The sequence below is a fragment of the Schistocerca nitens genome, chromosome 1, assembly GCF_023898315.1.
Source record: "Schistocerca nitens isolate TAMUIC-IGC-003100 chromosome 1, iqSchNite1.1, whole genome shotgun sequence".
NCBI classification, from domain to species: Eukaryota; Metazoa; Arthropoda; class Insecta; order Orthoptera; family Acrididae; genus Schistocerca; species Schistocerca nitens.
In genome coordinates, this window is record NC_064614.1 from 134,788,817 (window position 1) to 134,814,709 (window position 25,893).

The following is a 25,893-nucleotide window of genomic DNA, read 5'->3' on the forward strand; positions in this document are numbered from 1 at the left end:
CCTGGTAAATGAGACTTAATTATGTATTAAGCCACGAACTGGCCATAACTAATTCAGTGAGGGGATCTGGCATTTATGAAAGTAAAACCTGTGAAGTCAAATTTCCTCTGTCCACAATGTTAATTCACACCTGATTTTGCATTAATATACTTATAATTTTCCCAAGATTTATGCATTACATAAAATTGTTGTGGAGAAAAAACTGACAGAAAATTATGCTGGCATGATGTTGGCCGCCGAGTAGTGTTTACAAACATAATGTGGTTAAGTTTCTTGACATAAGGGGCTCTATTCAGTGTATTTGCTTGTAAACATAAAACTTGGAACAATTCATGCCGTATCTCCTGCCGCTGCCCAGCTCTACTTGGCATGGTGGCTGATGGGCGTAACTAAGTTCGTTCAAATAAAAGATATCATGACCAGTCACAACCATTTCCCAACTGTCTCTACTGTGCACATGCAATTTCGTGATTGTAGTGATCATCGTAACACCTTTGTCAAACCATATTTAGCATTTTTCGTCATTTGGCCACTGGTAGTGCTAGTTGAGACCATCACTCACTTTGCGTTGATCAAATGGTTTTTATTTAAATACAGCAAAAATTACATCCCCTCCCCCTCCCCATGCCAAGCAAAATATGTTTCAAGAATTTATTCTCATTGTGAAGTGCAGTATTTATATACGTATTTTTTGTGATGTTACACAAAATGTGTGTGGTTTTCTACATAACTGGGGAGGCACAGTACCTGATAATTTAAAAGAAACAACTACAATGTAAGAGATGCACAAAAACACATATGCAAACACCACACAAAATACTTATGTACATATTTGCTCTTAACAACAAGAAAAAATTCTCAAAACATGTCATGCTAAGCATGAAAAAATACATAACTGGTACAGTGTTTCATTACTTAAATAATGAACGACAGCTGCAGGCTTTCCAGAAATATCGATTATGACGTATTAAACTGAGTCAAACAATTCCACTTCCCAGACAGTTATCACTTCCAATTACATCAACAGTTTTATTAGATAATAAATCTTTATTAGATAATAAACGAGTCCCTGAGAAGTAATTTGATGCCTATTATGTACATATATTGTACATAAAATGCAAAAATGCAAGAGGGTACCCTAAACATAACTTTTACAGCTTAAAACATTATTTTCCACATTTTACACAATTTTTTTAAGTCCCTTGAAAAGTGTAAAAGCGGTGTTTCACTGTATTTTGAAGTGTTTTATTAAGTATGTCAATTGCACCTTCCACCTACAATTGGACTGCAGTGAGGATTGTGGTGTGTTTGAGCTAATTATTGCTATAGTAAGTGAAGATAGCAAAGAGCAACCTCTGATGAATATAGCCATTATTAAACTGTAAGGTGAGGGGAGTAACTGCCTCACTTTCAGTGCAAAATCAGGAATATAGCACTTAATTACAGCAGAACACTGTAGTAATCATTACTGCAACAGAACCTTATCGATTATGTTAATTCATTTATTTATTCAGCAGCCAAAACATTGATACGAAACATCTCCCATAGGAATATTAGCCGAACAGCTCCTCAAACTTGGGACATGGTCAAGCTAACTCATTTATTAGGCTGCTACTTGGTGATTAATACTATCCAAAACAATTGGGAGTAGATTTTTTATCTATCCAATTACTTAAAATAAACTCCTTTTGAAGTCACTGAGAATAAAAATTTGAATTATAATATTTCAAATCAATTTCAAAGAAAATATTGTCAGTAAATAAGTTAGTTATTATGTAAAATATTATCTTTGATGTATACACCATCTTTGTAATTCTCAGTTAATAGTGGAAGACATATTTTGGCAGTAAGTGATTGTACTGTACTATACTGTGTGAGTTTGAGTTTGAGTGTGGTGTGTGTGTGTGTGTGTGTGTGTGTGTGTGTGTGAGGCAAGAATGATTGAAATTAAATATTGTGTATGTAATATAAACTGTCTGCAATGAATAATTTCAACATTCCTATTTTAAGCTAAAACCTGAATATCCTCATGCAAGCAGAAGATTACTTCTGGATACTGAGCAAAGTACATCAAACAATGACAGTAATTTAAGTAAAGAAAATTACTTAATTAATTTTTGGAACAATCTTTGTTTTATGAATAATTCAACCTTTGGTTGTAGTTCCCAGTGAGAGAACAAATTATGTAAACATATGAAAAATAGTAATTTGCAAAGTTTGTAATTAAAAATTAACTATTGTAGATACAAGTACATAGATTGAACTGACTGTTGCTCATTGCCTCTTCTGAATTTCAAAGGAAGGACATGAAGTAGATGTTGACCAGTATAAATCATAAAACTAGGCTTCTGACAAAGTGAAAACTTAATAAAGAGAAATTTACTTGATAATTCTGGCAATTGATGGCTGCTTGCAGTGCTGTTCTCCCGCTGTGGTTCCTTATACTGACACTGGCACCTTCAGACAGAAGTAGCTTTACAGCAGGCTCACTTCTGACAGCCAGTAGCAGTGGTGTGCACCCATCATTGTCCCGCACATCGATGCCTCTTGGTGTCTGCTGGTCTGCTTTCTGAAGCAGCAACTCCAGTACCTCCACACTACCAGCCTCAGCTGCCCAGTGCAGAGGTATCCTACCAGTGTCATCCTTTGCAGTGACATCTGCACCATCAGCAATCAATTTTTCTGCAATCTGTAAGTTAAAAATGCTTCAAAGTTACTATGCAAGGTAAAGTAAAGGCAACCATTCACCTAGAGCTCTGACTGATCGGTGGCACATAGGATCACACAAAAGAAGCAGTACTTGACTAGCTTTTAAGCTACTGCCCTTTCTAAAATAGAAGTACACACATTCACACACAGAGCTACACAGACACCCAAATGCATACTCCCATGCCCATGGTGAGACTGACTGTTGATTATCAATAGTAAGTGGTTCGGCAGACAGAGGTGGGAAGGGGTATGGAAGGATGCAGGAGGTGAGGATGAGGTACTGGGATGGTGTAAGGCAGGTCTTTCAACAGATGACTCAGTGGCTGCACAACAAGACAAATGGAGTTCAGAGGTTAGAGGGTATAAGATATGTGGGAGGGGAGGAAGACAGGAAGGTGGGGATGTGGAGGGAGACAGGGAGAAGGATGGAAAAGGGGAGATAAAGGAGAAGGAGGGAGGGAGGGGGTGGGAGGAGAGAGAGAGGGGGAGGGAGAGGGGGGGAGAGAGAGAGAGAGGGAGAGAGAGAGAGAGGGAGAGGGAGAGGGAGAGGGAGAGGGAGGGAGGGAGAGAGAGAGAGAGAGAGAGAGAGAGAGAGAGAGAATGCCTTGGTGGGTGGAGGAATGGTGTGGACATAAAAAGAAGGGAATATGTGTGGTGAGGCTGTGAGAAACAGGTTAGCAGAGGTTTAGGCCATAGGGATTGCAAGAGCAGGATATGCTGGAGAGACAGTTCCCTCTTGCGCGCGGTTCAGAGAAACTAGTGCTGCAAGGGAGTATTCCAAATAGCTCGCATTGTGAAGCAGCTGCTGATCATTTGTGTTGTGGTGTGCATCAAGATCAGCAATTCAATGACAAAGTTTGCAATTTGCCACAGTTGGGCAGTGGCCATAGTAATGTAACAGCATGGAAACTGTAAGACTTATTTTCCACAATGATTCCTTGGGGCACATGCTAAGGTAGTGAATGGCAATAAATGATTATTTCATACATGGTATTACAATAAAATATAAAAAATTGTGTTAGCAGTTTTTTCTGTCTCATGTATGGCATGGCAAGTAACACACAGTGGATGGCAGTCTTCGCTCATCATGGAAGTACTACAAGTACCTGGTGATGTAGACAACATTCGCCTGCCAAGGCCTATGAAGAGAGAAGACACTGAAAATTGTACTTCACCTGCTGAATAACTTTTTTTTTAACAAACAGTAAATATAAGAATAAAATGTGATGTACTGTATCGTACATTGTAAAAAAGAAAGTTCAGTTCATATTCATATCCAGTTATGTAAAGACATGTATTTTATTGTCGCTGAAAGTTATATATGATCAGATATCTGCAAATGATTTACGAAGGACTTGAAGATGCATATTACTTGCAAAGAATAAAACTGTTGAAATGTGTTGCAATTAACATGCTATTTGCTACAGTTTGATAAAAATTACTTTGTTATTGACAAGTGGAGGTGGTGGAGGGTGGATTTGCCAGCTCATATGCAACATGTCATGCTTATGCTACAAAATCGTTGTAGGTAGGTGGGAGGGCAGTTGTGGTGGCTGCTGCTGTACAGACAGTGATGCATAAGATACTGTAACCACATGTTATAAGTGAATAATGGCAATAAGATGAGCATTCAGTCACATACAAATTATCTAATTAATCAAAGAACACTGTAAAGGGTGAACACTACTGAATTTTAGGTAAAATGCTGTAATGGCTGACAGATGAACAGCCACTTATATCTTCACTATTGTCTATGTTGCCACTACAGATACTGTCATCATTAATGAAATAATAAATTGTTCAGTGTTATTTTGCACTACACACTAATTCTCCCATGCTTTCATTATTTCTTCCTTTGTTTGTCTTACAACATTACACCAATCTGATGACAAAGTCTAGTTTATAACATTCTTTTTTAATCTTTCCACTCCTGATAGCACACATTTTTTGATGTTCCTTTCCGCATAACCCTTAACTTGAGCTCATTTGAGATCAACGGAACTGAAGTGGCTGCGAAATGGTGGCAGCCTGACCCAAGGCTGCCAGGTCATCTACAACATATAGACATAAAAATAGTTTATTCTGAGCCACAAGATCCAGTAATTCACTCTTTCTACAGTCGTTTGCTATGGAAATGTTTTTCCATTGGCATCAGTCAACAATGTGTTGTTTTCTACAAGTTACTGCAGGCGACTTATCAAGGATAGTCTAATGATGGAAGGCATGGTCCATAACTATTACTGACAGTTTGCTTATGTTTGTGAAAAACAATTACTTAAACCACTGCTGAAATGTGTCTCATTTCATTTGTTCATGATAATCAGTGATTTCCTATGACCTAAACAACAACATGCAGTTTTCCACTAACCCTGCTGATGTATCTGTGTGGAGAAGAATCAGTCCGCTGCTTTTTTCAATGAGTTGCTGCATGGTGTCAGTTACTGAGTCACCTGTTCACTGTACACAATGAACAGCCTGCATTTCCCCACATTACATTGAGCCAAACAGTATTTTTAAATGCGAACATTTTTAGGTTAGGCTTTACCGTGACTGTTACTGACATTAAATGAAACACCAGGTTCACTGTTACCAGTCACCGTTTTATTTATTTCCATGATGCGTTTCGAAGGTTTAAACCTCCGTCATCGGGTGGATTTACATTAGTAAGTATTACATTTGTGTGTGTGTTGTGTTACGATTTTTGGAGGAACTTGTGGCACTGCCTTCAGTGGTCACAGGTTCCTTTTGCTGTCGTAACGCATCACATGTATACTGCGAAAACAGTACTGCCAAACTTATCGTTAGCTATTGTGCTCAAAATTGAAACACCAGTAGATGATACAGTTTTGTCTGATTTGCATAAAGATATTTTTATAGCAGTGTAACTGAACATGCAAAAACCACTGCATATTGGTGTTGCTTCCCTCGTCCTCGCAGCCTATCGGCCTGCCAGACCTGACGCTCTACCAACCCTGCAGCCTCTGTCACCTGGTACGGCTTGCATACCCATAACAGGCAACACAGCAAGCATATGTAGCCAGGGAAACAGCTGTGGTTACCTGATTCCTGGCCCATACCACTCAACTCACAGAAATGTCAATCACAAAGTAATTTTAATCACAGTATATTGATGCTTTGTCATAAAAGTCAAAAGAGTGAAACCTTTCCCAACTGTGGTTTGTATGTGATTGGAGTGTGAGTAGAAGATAAAGAATCACTTTTAAGATAAATCTCAGAAGGATTACCTAAGCTAAAAGTAATCTTTGGTTATTTGAAACTACACATTAATTGAGAGAAACTTATACAAATTATTGCCAGAGAGTAGATATGTAATGGACCTAGTAGAAAGTACATGATGAGTCTAAGCTATTAAGTAAAGTGCTGCTTAGAGTTGCTTTTTCCTTATAGTCAAGAGTTGCACAGTTTAATGTGGAAACAAAACTTTTGTTGAGTGAAAGTAAAGTCAACTGCTCAGCAGTATTGATTATGTTTGGTTGTTGAGAAACACGCAGCCGAAATTTAAAATTTTCACAGAGAATTAAATGTTTGAAGATATTTCAGGATTGCAGCTGGTCATTTTAAATTTCACTCCATGATATATCAACTGGACAACTTCCGGTCATCTTCAGGTGTGCCATTGAAGACTGACGAAGGTGTTCTCCACTCCACCGTATATAACGCACTGACGGTATTGCCTGCAGCGAGTGGCAATGCTGAAGACAGTTGATCTTTGCAGTTCCACCAGCGAGGGCACTGCCGCAGGGTGGTGGGGTCCTTCTGTCACCTTGACTTTGATGCATGTGCAGCAATATTATCATGCACTATATAAGGTTGAGCGGAGAATGTCTTAATCAGTTTTCAATGGCTCATCTGAATTCTATACTGAATTTGAGGCTAAGTTAGCCCCTCTTCTAACTATAATCTATTGTAGATCCCTTGAACAAAAAACCATGCCTACTTTTTGGAAAAAGGCACAGGTCACACCCATCTACAAGAAGAGTAGTAGAAGTGATCCACAAAAGCACAGTCCAATAGCCTTGACATTGATTTGTTGTAGAATATTAGACCATATTCTGAGCTCAAACATAATGAGGTATCATTAGAATGAAAAACCAGTCCAAGTTAAAATTCTTACTCTTGATTCATTCGATGAGAGTTATTACCAAATTTTTAAACATGTGCCAGAGATACAGAACATATCTTTTCGAACTTGCATAACATAATCAAAAATGACATTTCCAAAGATGTATTATACATGAGTGTAAATTTTGTTTTCTGCCCTGTAGGATGATTTGAAAATGGATCTCAGCCAGAAACTAGTCATTGAATGAATAAAAGTAAGAATTTGCAACTTGGACTGGTTTTTTGTTCTACTGATTAACAGAAGTTGCTGACCCAAGTTACTCCAGCCTTCCGGAAGTTTGTATAATGAGGTACCTTGAACAGAATGACTTTCTCAATGCCAACCAGCATTGTCATGAAACCCAACTCACACTTTTCTCATATGTCATACTAAAAGCTCTGGATCAAGGCAACCAGGTAGATGCAGTGTTTCTTGATTTCTGAAAAGCATTTGACTCAGAACTGCACATATTCTTATTGTCAAAAGTATGATCGTATGGAGTATCAAGTTAAATTTGTTATTGGATTGAGGACTTTTTGGCAGGGAGGACATAGCATGTTATCTTGAATGGACAAGTCATCATCAGATGTAAAAATAACTTTGGGTGTGGCCCAGGGAAATGTTGGCACCCTTTCTGTTCATGTTGTATATTAATAACGTTGCAGATGATATTAATAGTAAAATGAAGCTGTTTGAAAATGATGTAGTCATCTATCAGAAAGGTACCAGTTAGTTGAATGTAGTCAATTACAGTCATTGGAAAAGGAATGGACAAGGTACAGGGACACAGTACTAGAAGTGGCTAAAGAATGTCTTGGAACAGTAGTGTGTAAAAGTAGGATGAAGCAAACAGCTTGGTGGAATGATACAGTCAAGGCAGCCTGTAAAAGGAAAAAGAAGGCGTATCAAAAATGGCTACATACCAGAACCCAGGTAGACAGAGAAAGATATGTTGAAGAAAGAAACAAAGCCAAACAGATAATTGCAGCATCCAAGAAGAAATCGTGGGAAGACTTTGGAAACAGGTTGGAGACTATGGGTCAAGCTGCTGGAAAACCATTCTGGAGTGTAATTAGCAGTCTTCGAAAGGGAGGTAAGAAGGAAATGACAAGTATTTTGGACAGGTCAGGAAAACTGCTGGTGAATCCTGTGGATGCCTTGGGCAGATGGAGGGAATATTTTGAAGAGTTGCTCAATGTAGGTGAAAATGCGATGAGTAATGTTTCAGATTTCGAGGTAGAATGGGATAGGAATGATGATGGAAATAGGATCACATTTGAGGAAGTGGAAAAAATGGTCAATAGATTGCAGTGCAATAAAGCGGCTGGGGTGGATGAAATTAAGTCGGAACTCATCAAATACAGTGGAATGTCAGGTCTTAAATGGCTACACAGGATAATTGAAATGGCCTGGGAGTCGGGACAGGTTCCATCAGACTGGACAAAAGCAGTAATCACACCAATCTTTAAACATGGAAACAGAAAAGATTGTAACAACTACAGAGGTATCTCTTTAATCAGCGTTGTGGGTAAAATCTTCTCAGGTATTGTTGAAAGGAAAGTGCGAGTATTAGTTGAGGACCAATTGGATGAAAATCAGTGTGGGTTTAGGCCTCTTAGAGGTTGTCAGGACCAGATCTTTAGCTTACGGCAAATAATGGAGAAGTGTTATGAGTGGAACAGGGAATTGTATCTATGCTTTATAGATCTAGAAAAGGCATATGACCGGGTTCCTAGGAGGAAGTTATTGTCTGTTCTACAAGATTATGGAATAGGAGGCAAACTTTTGCAAGCAATTAAAGGTCTTTACATAGATAGTCAGGCAGCAGTTAGAGTTGACGGTAAATTGAGTTCATGGTTCAGAGTAGTTTCAGGGGTAAGACAAGGCTGCAACCTGTCTCCACTGTTGTTCATATTATTTATGGATCATATGTTGAAAACAATAGACTGGCTGGATGAGATTAAGATATATGAACACAAAATAAGCAGTCTTGCATATGCGGATGACTTAGTTGTGATGGCAGATTCGATTGAAAGTTTGCAAAGTAATATTTCAGAGCTAGATCAGAAATGTAAGGACTATGACATGAAGATTAGCATCTCCAAAACGAAAGTAATGTCAGTGGGAAAGAAATATAAACGGATTGAGTGCCAAATAGGAGGAACAAAGTTAGAACAGGTGGACGGTTTCAAGTACTTAGGATGGATATTCTCACAGGATGGCAACATAGTGAAAGAACTGGAAGCGAGGTGTAGCAAAGCTAATGCAGTGAGCGCTCAGCTACGATCTACTCTCTTCTGCAAGAAGGAAGTCAGTACCAAGACTAAGTTATCTGTGCACCGTTCAATCTTTCGACCAACTTTGTTGTATGGGAGCGAAAGCTGGGTGGATTCAGGTTACCTTATCAACAAGGTTGAGGTTACGGATATGAAAGTAGCTAGGATGATTGCAGGTACTAGTAGATGGGAACAATGGCAGGAGGGTGTCCACAATGAGGAAATCAAAGAAAAACTGGGAATGAACTCTATAGATGTAGCAGTCAGGGTGAACAGACTTAGATGGTGGGGTCATGTTACACGCATGGAAGAAGCAAGGTTACCCAAGAGACTCATGGATTCAGCAGTAGAGGGTAGGAGGAGTCGGGGCAGACCGAGGAGAAGGTACCTGGATTCGGTTAAGAATGATTTTGAAGTAATAGGTTTAACATCAGAAGAGGCACCAATGTTAGCACTGAATAGGGGATCATGGAGGAACTGTATAAGGGGGGCTATGCTCCAGACTGAATGCTGAAAGGCATAATCAGTCTTAAATGATGATGATGATGATCTATAATGAAGTACCATCTGAAAGAAGCTGCATAAATATTCAGTCAGATTTTGATAACATTTCAAAGTGGTGCAGAGATTAGCAACTGGCTCTAAATGTTCAGGAATGTAAAATTTTGCACTTCACAAAATGAGCAACGTAGTATACTATGAATATAATATCAGTTGAGTCACTGTTGGAATTGGCCAACTCCTACAAATACCTGGGTGCAATACTTTGTAGGGATATGAAAGGGAGGTTCAGTCATGGATAAAGCAGGTGGTACACTTCGGTTTATTGGTAGAATACTGGGGAAGTGCAATCAGTCTACAAGTGAGACTGATTACAAATCACTCATGCAATCAGTACTGGAATATTGCTCAAGGTGTGTGAAACTCATACCAAACAGGACTAACAGGATATACTGAATATACAGAAAAGGGCAGCATGAATGGTCACAGGTTTGTTTAATCCCTGGGAAGTGTCATAGATATTATGATGGAACTGAACTGGAAGACTCTTGAAGACAGACATGTACTATCCACAGGAGGTCTATCAATGAAGTTTTAAGAACAGGTTTTAAATGATGACTATAGGAATATACTGCAACCCACCATGTATTGTTCACATAGAGATCGTGAGGATACAATTAGAATAATTACTGCACACACAGAGGCATTGAAATAATAATTCTTTCTGTGCTCCATACATGAATGGAACAGGAAGAAACCCTTCTAACTGGTACAATGGGACTTACCCTCTGCGGTTCGCAGGAGAACTTCTGTTAAGTTTTGAAGGTAGGAGACGAGATACTGGCAGAAGTAAAGCTGTGAGGACGGGGCGTGAGGCGTGCTTGGGTAGCTCAGTTGGTAGAACACTTTCCCGCGAAAGGCAAAGGTCCCGAGTTCGAGTCTCGGTCCATCACACAGTTTTAATCTGCCAGGAAGTTTCATATCAGTGCACACTCCACTGCAGAGTGAAAATCTCATTCTGGAACCAACCATGCTGTTTTATTATTTAATGCTTGTAAAATCTAGTGAGTGAACGTGTAACTGGCATTCTGTAGAGCAACTCCTCTGAAACCCAAACTGTGATTTGCTAAGGATACTGTTGTTGCTTAGGTGTGATTCTATTATAGAATACATCAGTTTCTCAAAAATTTTGAAAAATCTCAGCAGTGAAACAGATCAGTAGTTATTTACATCTCTCTTATCATCTTTGTGAAAGAGGGGTTTAACAATAGTACAGTTAAATCTCTCTGGAAAAACACCCTGAGTTAGTGATGGATTAAATATTTCATATTTCAGATAAGACTGAGCTTATTACATGGCAATAAATTTTTAGTACTCTATTGGAAGCACCATCAAAACCACATGATCTTTTATTTTTGAGAGAATGTATAATTTTCTTAATTTCAGAAGGAGAAGTTGGTGATACATTCATATGACTGAATTTTGTGAAATGTATATTTTCAAAATATTACTGTGATTTTGCTCTTGAACTGTTTGTCAGCATGGTTTCTACTATATTTAAGAAATGATTATTAAAATATAATAGAGGGAAACATTCCACGTGGGAAAAATTATATATAAAAACAAAGATGAGGTGACTTACCGAACGAAAGCGCTGGCAGGTCGATAGACACACAAACAAACAAACAAACAAACATACATACAAAATTCTAGCTTTCGCAACCAACGGTTGCCTCATCAGGAAAGAGGGAAGGAGAGGGAAAGATGAAAGGATGTGGGTTTTAAGGGAGAGGGTAAGGAGTCATTCCAATCCCGGGAGCGGAAAGACTTACCTTAAGGGGAAAAAAGGACAGGTATACACTCGCACACACACACATGTCCATCCACACATACAGACACAAGCAGACATATTTTTCCCCTTAAGGTAAGTCTTTCCGCTCCCGGGATTGGAATGACTCCTTACCCTCTCCCTTAAAACCCACATCCTTTCATCTTTCCCTCTCCTTCCCTCTTTCCTGATGAGGCAACCGTTGGTTGCGAAAGCTAGAATTTTGTGTGTATGTTTGTGTTTGTTTGTGTGTCTATCGACCTGCCAGCGCTTTCGTTCGGTAAGTCACCTCATCTTTGTTTTTATATATAAATGATTATTAAATGCATTTGTTTCCTGTGACTCATCATTTACAGCCCTTCCATTCAGTTCAGTAGTGACATTGTCTTGTGGCTGGTTGTCCTGTCTCTCTTTTCACTACATTCCATAAACTGTAAGTCTGTTGTTGGAAGTGATATCTGACATTAAGTGCTACTTTCCAACGAGATAACACTCACCCACACACAGCTGCTCTACAGAATGTCAACATTTTGCCTTGCTCTGCTTGACCCCCAGATCTGTCTCCAGTTGAGCACACATGGGACATCATTGGACAACTCCAGCTTCATCCACAATCAGCGTTATCCACCCTTGTATTGAACGACCAAGTATAACAGGCATGGAACTCCATCTCACAATATGACATCTGGCAACTATACAATAAATGCACACATGTTTGTATGCTTGCATTTAACATTCTAGTGGTTACACCAGTTATTTATGTACCAGCATTTCATATTTGCATTGGGTTACATTAACTTGTGATCTTACAATGTTAATCACTTAAATTTGTCAATATAATATAAATGGATAGATAAAACATCTGCTCACCAAGTGATGGCAGGGGAACACACACACAAAAAGGTTTAACTTTTACAAGCTTTCAGGGCCAGTGGCTCTTTCTTCTGGCAAAAGAGTTGAAGGGGAAAGGGGTATAGTTCAGAAAAGTCACCCAAAATCCCAGGTCAGGGGAGACTTACCAGATGGGATGAGACGGAAAGTAAGTCTCCCCTGACCCAGGGCTCAGGAAGACTTTTCTGAACTGTGCCTCATTCCCTAAACCTCCCCCGCCCTTTTCCTTCACCCCTCTCCCTTCCCCTTCAACTCTGCTGCCAGAAGATGGAGCCACTAGCTTCAAGGGCTTGTGAAAGTTAAACCCTTTTGTGTGTATGTTCTCCTGGCACTGCTTGGTGAGTGGATTTTTTATCTATCCATTTACATTATATTGTCAATAATTGATTATTTTTGTTGTACTTAAATTTGGTACCTAGACAAATATATTCCTGAAATTTCATTCCTCTAAATTAATTATTTTTTGCTGTTGTGATTTTTTTTACACCAGTGTATAATGAATACATTCTTCATATTGAGATTCTTGAAGGCTCTATTTTACAATGACTAACCAAGTCATAAAAATGATCTAAAATGCAAACGTAAACTGAGTGGTCAGATTTAAATGTTTCTAATGTCAGGTATTTTTTCTGATATGAGTACCTTTATTGTACACATGGTAAAGAAGAAAGCTAATCATTTTTGGTGAGTCTTGTACAGAGTCTTATTCAGAAAACATTCCTCACACGCAGAGGAGGGAAATATGTCATACGGGCATGGGTCTAGAAATACTTTACTTCCATGTTAAGAGTTAATTTGTTCAACTCTTCAACATATTAATCAACTACTCTGAAATGAGGTCTCATCCATGGAGAGCATGTTGTTGTCATTGTGGTTTTCAGTCCAGAGACTGGTTTGATGCAGCTCTCCATGCTACTCTATCCTATGCAAGCTTCTTCATCTCCTAGTACCTACAGCAACCTACATCCTTCTGAATCTGTTTAGTGTATTCATCTCTTGGTCTCTCTCTATGATTTTTATCCTCCACGCTGCCCTCCAATACTAAATTGATGATCCTTTGATACCTCAGAATATGTCCTACCAAGCGATCCTTTCTCCTAGTCAAGTTGTGCCACAAATTTCTCTTCTCCCCAATTCTATTAAATACCTCCTCATTAGGTATGTGATCTACCCATCTAATCTTCAGCATTCTTCTGTAGCACCACATTTCGAAAGCTTCTATTCTCTTCTTGTCCAAACTACTTATCGTCCATGGAGAGCATATTTGCACTAATGTGGGGGCTAACATATTCATACAATGAAGGCTTTCACTACCAGATGTTTCAGCTGCCACGAATTCTTCCAGTTTGTATGGCCGTGGTCCATGGAACTCTTCTATCCCTGAGGTATCATACAAAGCTACACTGGACCTCCGAAGATGTCCAACATAGCTTTGGACAAAACATCAGGGATGGAAAATTTACATGGACCATGGGCATACAACCCGAAAGAATTCTCAGCGGATAACATATTGTTGAATTAACCATTTGCAGAAGTGTGCCTATGCAGGAAAACCAGTTGCTGAATGTCCCTATACACACTGGGCATGGTACAGATACTGCAGGTTCTCATGTAGCACTTTCTAGACAGTCAAATAGCAATATTACTTGTTACAGCTAATTGTCTTACAATGACACTAGATTTATCGACAACTACATGGAGATGGTCCTCCTACAGTTGAGACGCCCTTGTCCTTCTAGGCCTCCACCACTCATAAGTAGTGAGCTAAAATGTCCCGTGCTTGCTAGGATGATTATCAATTGCTTCAAATGTCTCCTTGTCAGAGCACTGTCTTTCTGGAAATATCTCCCAATACAAATGTTGAGCACTATGGCCATAACCACTTGTTAATCCATACAGCAAATGGGCATCTGCCAACTCCACATTTGAATACACTTTATTTGCATTGTACTTAATGACTACCTGTAATACTACATGCTTAATGCTAGTAGAGCATTGAAACTGACTGCATGTCAACACAAGCAATGAAGTGTAACAATATCATAAAAAGGAAAGTTGCTACTCACCATGTTGGTGAGTCACAGATAGGCACAACAATAAGACTCTCACAATTAAAGCTTTCAACCTTTGGTCTTCACCAACAATAGATGACACACACACACACACACACACACACACACAAACACAAACACAAACACACACACACACACACACACACACACATCACTCATTCACGAAAATACAACTCGCGCACACGACTGCAGTCTCAGGTAATTGAAACCATACTGTGAGCTGTGTGGCAACTGGGTGGGGGTGAGGAGGAGGCTGAGGTGGGGAGGGGGAGGGATAGTGTGATGGGGTGGCAGACAGTGAAGTGCTGCAGGTTAGATGGTGGGCAGAGGAGAGATGGGGAGGGGGGGGGAGTAGCAGAAAAGAAGAGAAATAAAAAGACTGGGTGTGATGGTAGAATGATGGCTGTGTAGTGCTGAAATGGGAGCAGGGAAGGGACTGGATGGGTGGGGACAGTGACAAGGTCAGGAGGGATTACGGGAATGTAGGATGTATTGCAGGGATAGTTTCCATTTGCACAATTCAGAAAAGCTGGTGTTCGTGGGAAGGATCCATATGGCACAGGCTATGAAGCAGTCATTGAAATGAAGGATATCATGTTTGGTAGCATGCTCAGCAACAGGTTGGTCCACTTGTTTCTTGGACACAGTTTGTCGGTGACCATTCATTCGAACAGACAGCTTGTTGGTTGTCATGCCTACATAGAATGCACCACAATGGTTGAGCTTAGCTTGTAGATTACATGACTGGTTTCACAGGCAGCCCTCCCTTCACTGGGATAGGTGATGGTAGTGATGTTATTGACCATACTGGAGTAGATGGTGGTGGGAGGATGTATGGGACAGGTCTTGCATCTAAGTCTATTACAGGGGTATGAGCCATGAGTTAAGGAATTGGGAGCAGGGCTTGTGTAAGGATGGATGAGTATATTGTGTAGGTTCGGTGGGCGGCAGAATACCACTGTGGGAGGGGTGGGAATGATAGTGGGCAGGACATTTCTCATTTGAAGGCATGCCGAGAGGAAACCATAACCCTGGTGGAGAATGTAATTCAGTTGCTCCAGTTCTGGGTGGTGCTGAGTTATGAGGGGAATGCTCCTCTGTGGCCATACGGTGGGACTTTGGGAGGTGGTGGGAGACTGGAAAGATAAGGCACAGGAGATTTGTTTTTGTACAAGGTTGGGAGATGGACAGTTCGTCACTGCAGATGCGATGACCTCAGGTGGCTAGGCTGTACAGAAGGGACTTCTTGGTATGGAACTGGTGGCAGCTGTTGAAGTGGAGGTATTGCTGGTGGTTAGTAGGTTTGATATGGATAGAGGTACTGATGTAGCTGTCTTTCAGGCGGAGGTCAACATCTAGGAAGGTGGTTTGTTCGGTTGACTTGGACCAGGTGAAGCAAATGGGGAAGAAATTGTTGAGGCCCTGGAGGAATGTGGATAGGGTGTCCTCACCTTCAATCCAGATAACAAAGATGTCATCCAAGAATCTGAACCAGGTGAGAGGTTTAGGATTCTGGGTTTTTAGGAAGGATCCCTCTAGATGGCCCATGAATAGGTTGGCATAGGATGGTGCCATTCGGGTGCCCATAGCTGTACCCCAGAATTGTTTGTAGGTAATACCTTCAAAGGAGAAGTAATTTTGGGTGAGGATATAGTTGTTCAGGGTGACTAGGAAGGAGGTTGTTGGTTTGGAATCTGTTTGGCCGTTGGGAAAGGTAGTGTTCAATAGCAGTAATGAGGCCTCATTGTGGCTGGTTACTGTGCTCCTACTGAAAGAATCTCTGCTCTTGTAGACCAACACCTTCAACATATTACCCAGAAACTACCCTCCTATATAAAAGTTACCAACCATTTCCTCCGCACTCTCTCCACAGTTCCTGTCCCTTTAACACATGGTGCTCTGCTCATCCCTATTGATGCCACCTCCCTGTACCCTAACATTCCTAATGCCCATGGCCTTACCTTTCCCAACGCCCAACGAATTCCAAACCAACAATCTCCTTCCTAGTCACCATGACGAACTATATCCTCACCCACAATTACTTCTCCTTAGAAGCCATTACCTACAAACAAATCCGGGGTATGGCTATGGGCATCCATGGCACCATCTTATGTCAACATATTCATGGGCCATCTAGAGGAATCTTTCCTAAAAACCCTGAATCTTATACCCCTCACCTGGTTCAGATTCAATGATGACATATTTGCTATCTGGATCGAAGGTGAGGACACCCTATCCACATTCCACCAGGGCCTCAACAACTGCTCTCCCATTTGCATCACTTGGTCCTACTCAACCCAGCAAGCCACCTTCCTGGATGTTGACCTCCACCCCAAAGATGGCTACATCAGCACCTCTGCACATATCAAATCTACTAACCACCAGCAATATCTCCACTTCAATAGTTGCCACCAGTTCCACACCAAGAAGTCCCTTCTACATAACCCAGCCACTCATACCGGTCGCATCAGCTGTGGTGATCAGTCCCACTCTAAATATGTCCAGGGTCTTACTGAGGCCTTTACATACCATAATTATCCTACCAACCTTGTACAAAAACAAACCTCCATGCCCTATCTTTCCAGTCGCCCACCACCTCCCAAAATCTTACCATCTGGCTACAGAAGAGCATTCCCCTCATAACTCAGTACCACCCAGGACTGAAGCAACTGAATTACATCCTCTACCACAGTTTCAACCACCTCTCGTCATGCCCTGAAATGAGAAATGTCCTGCCCACTATCCTTCCTATCCCTCCCACAGTGGTATCCCGCCGTCCACCGAACCTACACAATATACTCATCCATCCTTACACAAGCCCTGCTCCCAGTCCCTTACCTCATGGTTCATGCCCCTGTAATAGACCTAGATGCAAGACCTGTCCAATACATTCTCCCGCCACCACCTACTCCAGTATGGTCACTAACATCACCTATCCCATCAAAGGCAGGGCTACCTGTGAAACTAGTCATGTAATCTACAAGCTAAGCTCAACCACTGTGCTGCATTCTATGTAGGCATGACAACCAACAAGCTGTCTGTCCAAATGATTGTCCACTGACAAACTGAGGCCAAGAAACAATTGGACCACCGTGTTGCTGAACACGCTACCAAACATGATATCCTTCATTTCAATGACTGCTTCACAGCCTGTGCCATGTGGATCGTTCCCACTAACACCTTCTTTCTGAATTGCACAGGTGGGAACTTTCCCTGCAATACACCTTACGTTCAAATAACCCTCCTCACCTCAAACTTCGCTAGTCATTGTCCTCACCCATCCAGTCCCTTCCCTGTTCCCATTCCAGCACAACACAGCCATCATTCCACCATTACACCCAGTCTTTTTATTTCTCTCCTTTTCCCCCACTTCCCCCTCCCCCCTCCCAATGTCTAACCTGTAGCACTTCACTGTCTGCCACCCCTACCATACTATCCATCCTCCTCCTCACCCCAGCTTCCTCCTTACCTCCACCCAGTCGCCACTGCCATCATGCACTGGTGCTGCTGCTCACAGTGTGGTTTCAGTTGCCTGAGACTGCAGTCATGTGTTCGTGTTGTGTTTCCGTGTGTGTGTGTGTGTGTGTGTGTGTGTGTGTGTGTGTGTCTATTGTCGACGAAGGCCAATGGCCAAAACCTTTAATTTTGAGAGTATTTTGTTGTGCCTATCTCCGTCTCAGCATCTTCGGTATATTGTGAGTAACAACTTTCCTTTTCATAATATTGTTACATTTGATCCAGGATTTTCCATTGTTTGATTCAAGCAATGAAGTGTGTTACATGTCAACATTACATTCATTCAACTGGAACAACAAACACTGGCCATAACCATAAGAGTTATAACGTACTGTAAATTCTAAACAAACAAAATCCAGAGGGTATTTTGAAAATTTCATGTAAAAAAAATGTTTCATGTAATGATGTTTTTTTCTGTTTCTGTGTGTTTGCCATTATTAATGTGATTTTTGAAGAGAAGTAAAAGATGAGCTCTAATAACAACCCATGTCCATATGACACATTTTATTAACAACAACACGGAAAGGATAGATCGCTACTCACTGTGTAGAGAAGGTACTGGGTTGCAGACATGCACAATGGAAAAAACTGCTAAAATATTAAGCTTTCAGAAGAAGACCTTCTCCCAAAATAGAAAACACACACACTCGTTCACACAAGCACAACTGTGACTTCCTGTTTTGGAAGAAGGACTTTGTCTGAATGTTTAATATTTTAGCTGGGATTTATGCTTGTTTGAATTTAACAGATTTTATTCCTCTCCATGTGAGGAATGTTTCCTGAAAGTCTGGCCCAGCTTTACATTATACCCTGTACATATGAAAAACACTTTGACCCTATTATTTCACTTTGACTTTGAGGGAATTAGTGTGTATGAAGAAATGAAGAAAATTTTTCGTAAAGTAAAAACTGGCAATGTAAGAGTGCAAAATCTTGAGAGCTGGTTAGGTAACAAAAAGGAAAAATGTGCTCTCTTTCCTTAAGTTACAATATAATGAGTGTCTATGCTCCTAACATATTATATCAACTAAGTGGGAATTAATAGTGATGAGGTACAATGCATTATTGGGATGTAATGAGGATTTTTGTGAATAATGATGATCAGGATGATACTAATGATGATGATGATGATGATGATGATGATGATGATGATGACAGTGATTATGTATTAGGGATTACTTGTGAGAAGTAATGACATTTGTGAGTAGTAGTATGATGAAGTTATGGTTAGGGCTCTGCTATCTTGAAATGTAGTACTAAAATATATATATGAAATCAGTAGCAAAATGTTTAAATGTGGATGTATAATGAAAGTTGTTAAATTTATTGTATTTTATAAACTTGATTCTAAGTAAAAACAAGCCAAATAACACTCCAATAAAAGAATAAATAAAAGAAGATGCACCATGAAGGAACTGTCTGAATGGGAAGGAAATCAATAGATATGAATTACACATACAGACCAACAAATGATTACAATTTCAGAAAAACTGGATGATTTATGCACAAGAAAGAGCTTCACAAATTGAGTAAGTCAGTAATGTGTTAGTGCGCATCTGACCCTTATGCAAGCAAGTTATTCAGCTTGGCACTAACTGATACAGTTGTTGGATGACCTCCTTAGGTTATCATGCCAAATTCTGTCCAACTGTTGTGCTAGATTGTCAAATCCGAAGTTAGCTGAAGGGCCCTGCCCATAATGCTTCAAACATTCTCAATTGGGGAGAGATTCAGCCACCTTGTTGAACAAGGAAGAGTTTGGCAAGCATGAAAACAAGCAGCAGAAATTCTCACCCAGTGTGGGCGGGCTTTATCTTGCTGATATGTAAGCCCAGGATGGCTTGCCATGAAGGGCAACAAAACAGAGCATAGAATAATGTGGACATCTCCAGCAGTGTATTCACTGTTTGTCAGATTTCAGTTTGAATTGGGACTCATCACTGAAGACAGTTCTACTCAAGTCAATAAGATTGCAGGCCAAAGACTTTAATCCAAGTTAATTCTTTCATCGTGTATGTAAAAGCTCAATTAATCAGCATGGTGACTTTCTTAGTGCCTCTTAACAAGTTTTAAAAAATGCTGAACAGGCAATGTATCCAGTGAAATCATAACGGCCACACAGAAACCTCAAGGAAGTTTACACTTGGTCAATATGCAATAAAGTGACATTGAAAATAAAAGATTTTCAAATTGAAAAGGGAAAATGACACTGTTAAATTAAATGCTGATGACACCTCTATAGACTGCATAATTAACACAAAATATCTAGGAATGAATATTGATTCTCAGCTGAAATGGCATCAACACACAAAGATATTTGCAAACAGAATGTCATAAGCATTACACGATTTGATTGCTCTCATCCGCGTATAACAGCCAGTGTCTTTAAGTTCCATATTATTCATATACACACTCAGTTCTTAGCTAAAAAATTCTTTTCCAGGGAAAAAATGCACAGAATACAAACACAGTTGTAAAACCACAAGAAAGAGCCAAAAATGGTATTCTCGAAGTCTTTCGTGGTGGCACACTTCAGTAATATTGGAAGCTTAGTCATGATCCAACACATACCATTGCAGAAAGACAAGGAAGTTAATAAAGGACTCTAGCATGCTATAAGAAGTGATGAAGAAATTAATTCCCCATGCCACCAGATGTCCCAGGCTTTATGGATCGCCAAAGATACACGAGGAAAATATTCGTTTGAGGCCTAAAGCTAGTGCAATCAGTTCACCTGCCTTCAGACTGGCAAAACATCCGGCATGCCTATTAGCACCCAAACTGGGACATCATGTTGCTAACTCACTGTCATTCATTGTGGCTCTCAAGAAAATAAAGAAAGGCCAAAATGACATACTGATCAGTCTGGACTTTTTGTAACTTTTTGTGAGAGTGCCACTACAAGACACTCTGGATATTGTCAAGCCATTCTGTCATGCCTTAAAAACAATGTACTTTATGCACTGCAACAAATATTATGAGATGACTGATGGCACAGCCAGGGGATCTCCACCGTTTCCGGCTGTCAAAAACTTTTCCATGGAGCACTATGGGGGGCAAGCCCTGAACTCTGTGAGGTTGTGACCATCTTGCTTACTATGGAATGCTGACTACCTCTTCTTGATGTGGCTGCTGGTGAAAATACACTACAGCAATTCATCAACTACATGAATGGTGACCATCCCAAAGTTAAATTTACCGTTGAGTTGGAGATGGTTCAAAAGCTACAATACCTGGGTGTTTTAGTTGAGTGGAAGGAAGGAGGCTCACTCGATCATTTAGTGTACAGGAAATCTATGCACATGGGCCGGTACTTACATGCCAACAGTTTTCACCACCCTGTACACAAGGAAGCAGCACTGAACACGTTAGTACACAGGGCAAAGATTATTTCTGACAACGACCATCCAGAGTCTGAATTTCAGTATTTGAAGTGCATGTTAAGAGGAAATGGTTACAGTATGAGAAAAATTGCTAAAGCTTTCAAGTGCCACCAACGAAAGATGCCTTGTGAATCGGCGGAAGAGGCCAAGCTATTCCTTCCATACTGTGGAGCAACTACTAGCAAGATTGGCTTGACACTTTTAGGGATGCAGCAGTGGCAGTTTCAAGCGTGGCTTCAGCCACTCGCGCCATGTGATGTCACTTGGTACCACGTGGAACGGAGCTGCTAGGAGCTGCCCAACTTGCCTTCTGCGTATGCACCTCTCCGGCCTTCTCTGGAAGGTTTCAGAAGCTTCTATTACATCTATATAACACCTTGCAGCCCTTCACAGTCAGTGATTTCACCCCTGATGATGATGATGGAGAGAGCTATCAAAATTTCAAGTGTTTTATTCAAAATGACGTGACTTATAAGCTTTATGATAAATTGCCCAAGGAGATTAAAGAGATTACTAACACAGACCTATTTAAAATGGCAACTGAAAAATACCAGGTAAGCAATGCATTATACACATTGAAGGTTTACACAAATAAATAATAACAGCGATAATAAAACATCTCTTATCTCACACAATACTTTCAGACTATGTTTTTTCCTTGTTTTTGTCTTTTCTGGAAAAACTTACTCCCAAAGCTATGCAATGTATAATATTAACACATTATCCTCTTTCTGAGCTCAACATCTCACTTTTAGAGCAGCATGTTGACTCAGTTTCTTCGGGCTACCAAACTGGAAGCTGCAGTACACAAAGTGGAAAGCAGACATTGTTGTTATGGTTGTGGCCTCAGCTGACAGCATTTTTAGCATAACCTTATGAAATAGTGTGTATAGCATGTGCAGTAACTGGGAGTGAGAAGCGAATGAACAGTGTGACACTAGAATTTTACATTATTAAATAATTTATCTGTAAAACACTACTGTACACTAGAAACAACCTGAATGAGGTAGAACTGTTTTAAGCAGACTGACCTCGTATTTAGGAGGGTGGAGACCCCTATCTTCATCCAGCCATCCTGATTTAGTTTTTCTGCAGTTTCCCTGATTATTTCAGGCAAATACCAAGATGGTTTCTACTACGCAACCATAGCCAATTACCTTTCCCATCCTTGTTAAACTAGACATGCCTGTTTATATGAATCATGTTATTTTTGTCAACCTTAAATTTTAATACTGAGACTTGTCCAATATCCACGTAAAACTGATCTACAAATAAATAAAACTACTACTCTACTACTACCACTACTACTGCTACTGCTAATTATATAGACAATGTATGGGACAGTCTGTTCCTCTAAAAGACATTACAACAATTCTGATCAAGTTCTCCAAGTAAAGGACTGGGTTCGCATGAGCAATTTTGTATTATTTGCTAATTCAATATCTGCACAGCAATGTCCCACTTCATTTTCTATGTTCTTCTACCCCCAAAACAATGTAGTTGGATCTGTTCCTTTTACCATTTGGAACCCAGCTGTCTGGGTTACACAAGAAGATTGGAAATCTTCTTGTATAACCCAGTCGGCTGGGTTCCACATGAGTTCCTTTTGCATTGTATATGATTGATGTGGTTTTGTCTGCCCAAGCCATCACAGCCCTTAACAACATAATTAACTCAGGGCTGGTCATGAAACCACAGAACCTACACACAACCAGCATCTGTGTGCTCAGTAGTTGCTCCTATTTTGTCTAGGTCACCCATACCACTGTATTTCCATCTGTAGCCAGGCTATTTTCAATTCTGTTATGACTGGTTCCACAAGGACCTCCATGATTATGAGAGATTGCTAAATATATAAATTCCCATATTCAACAAATATGAGAACAGTAGCATGGTGTTGTCTAAATGATGAAGTTGGTTAAAAAAAGTTCCAGAAAATCAATCAAAATAGTAAAAATAGTGTGACAAAGATAGACTGCACTAAAATGCAAAGAAATTAAGATGTTTATTATAATTACACTTTCCTAATATAATTACACACACAAGAGAGGTATTCTGAATGTAAAACCTAAACTTCACAGTAATATCCACCAGTTCATGTTAGCTGTAATGTTATTGCCCTTTCTATTTATGATTTTTATAGACATATTTCCATTTCCAAAACGAAATGTGTTTTGTGATGTTATTCTGAATAGGCCTACTGATTTTTGCACTACCTAACTACAGCTGATTGTACCACATAATTTGTCACTGTGCTTTATAATAATACCTATACTTCATTCTTACCATTGCATTCCCATGGCTGGCTGTGATATGCAAAGGTTCCTTCCCTTGGTTGTCTTTTACACGAGGATTTGCTCCTGCTTCCAATAGAATCCACACACAATAATCATTTCTATGAACTGCCAATTGTAGAGCTGTCTGTCCTTGCTCATCCTGGTGATCTACTGGGACCAGATTCTTTTCAAGTATGTATCTCACCATGCTATAGCTACTGGATATAGATATGTTACCATAATATTGATTACTGATAACTTTTTTAATAGCACAATGTAGAAAACTGCTACCTGTTTTACCACATTCTGCTAATGCCTTGTTCTTTTGTAATATAAGGTCAACGAGATCGGTATCAGCAATCTCAAATGCTGTATGTAAGATGGTTTTCCCATTTTTATCCACATTACCACTGTCCAGTAGAAATGCGTGTTCTCTTATAAGAAGATAAATGAGTCTGCTATTATGGTTTTCAAATGCCACATGTAAGACTGACTTTCCATTTTTATCTCTAACAGTCAAATCTGCCCCAGCCTCAATCAGCAACTTTGGAACCTACAAAAACAGAAAACACTATTTCAGAAGATGATATCAATTAACGTCAGAAACTTGTGAAACATAATTGCATATGAGTATTTATTGAGGTAATAGATTACAGCAGATGCATTTTTATGTTCCATAGGTCTATAGTGAGGAGATCTTCAAGGACGTAGGATATGTCATAAAACAATAATACATATTTATAAATTTACATATTTACAAAAAAAATGATATGTCAATATCTCTTCCAAAGATTGCTGTAGGATATGCCAAAATATCTTAAATATACAGGATGTCCCACTCAAACCTCCCTAGTTTCAAAGACCCAGGTGGAAAAAAAAATTGTAGAGCATTTCAAAGAGTTTATTTATTTATCATCAATACACCTCTACATGTGAACTATTTGTAGCACGAAGAACATTGAGTCTATATTCACTTTCTTTCCAAATTATTTGTAACATTTCCTCTGTTATTGTTGCAAACGCATTAGTGATAATATGTCGCAATGTAGGAATATCGTCCACTTTGGTCTTTTACATGTGGTCCTTCACAAATCCCCACATGAAGAAATAAAGTGGCATAATTTCGGGTGAACGTCGTGCCAGGCAATGGGTCCTTTGCATCTGATCCAATGATTGGGAAATTTCCTCTCTGGGAACTTGCAGACAGCCGTTGACCAATGCTGCGGAGCTCCATCTTGTTGAAAAATGATGCTGGGTTGCAAATCTTGCATCTGAGGGTATACAAACTGCTCCAACATGTCCAGATACACTGACCCAAACACTGTTTGTTCCGCAAAGAAGAACGGTCCAACAATCCTGTCATGCATTAGCCCACACCAGATGTTTAGTTTAAGGCTATCAAGAACATGTTCAATGACAATGTGCAGATTTTGTGAACCCCAAATCTGAACATTATACCTATAAAACCCTTCCTGATAGATGAAAGGTTGCCTCATCTGACAATAAACATCTTTGCAGGAAGCTGGCATCCATATCAATACGCTGCAGCATATCCATAGCAAAATGTTATTGGTGAGGTTTGTCATTTGACGTCGGATGTTGCAGAATTTGCACTTTGTAAGCACACATACGGAGATGCTGGTGAACTACATGATGCAGTATTGATAGAGGTACATCAAGTTGCCTAGATGCTTGACAAATTGACTTACTTGGGCTTCTGAGAAATGTTTGTTCGATGTCCTCCACTGTCTCTTTTGAAACTCCGTAATGTGCATCACCAGAATGTTTCTGAACACTTCCTGTTGCCGGAATCTTCCTATACCATTCCTTAATTGTTTTCACATCAAATGGATCACATTTGTACACACAATGATAATTTATTTGCACAGCAATCGGCAATTTTGTTTCTGCAAACCACACTACTGTTTGCACGCGCTGCTGTGGAGTCACCATTTTCACTTCATGCAACCATGCTGCACTCTGGTGACAATGCTTGGCACTTCTGAAGTGGGAATATGAATTCTTTGAGTTTTTCTCTCCTGGGTCCTTGAAATCAGGGGGGTTTGAGTGGGACAACCTGTATTTTCACTGAAGAGGTAATGACAAACATGTCACGAAAAATGTAAATGTATGTAACAGTAAGATGCATTTGATAATTTTTAGGCTATTCTAGGCTACCCACACATCATCAAAGAAAAAATCAGTTTACAATACTTATTTGTATTGATCACATTACTGGAGTAGAGATTTTTAGGATTCAGAACAGAACTTACCCAGGACTGCCAAAAGAGATGCAATGGGAGCTTTACTAACATACA

The 25,893-nt window shown here is 39.9% G+C and overlaps 1 protein-coding gene across 2 annotated transcripts in view; it reads right to left on the reverse strand.

Moving 5' to 3' along the window:
• LOC126243098 (serine/threonine-protein phosphatase 6 regulatory ankyrin repeat subunit B-like) overlaps positions 1-25,893 on the reverse strand; it is a 280,149-nt gene that overhangs the window by 49,537 nt on the left and 204,719 nt on the right. For both annotated transcript variants that reach the window (XM_049948139.1, XM_049948138.1), the window contains exons 13-14: positions 23,586-24,128; positions 2,384-2,689 (exon numbers count right to left, since the gene is read on the reverse strand). In XM_049948139.1, the coding sequence (XP_049804096.1) occupies positions 2,384-2,689; positions 23,586-24,128 (849 nt within the window). The remainder of the gene's footprint in view (positions 1-2,383; positions 2,690-23,585; positions 24,129-25,893) is intronic.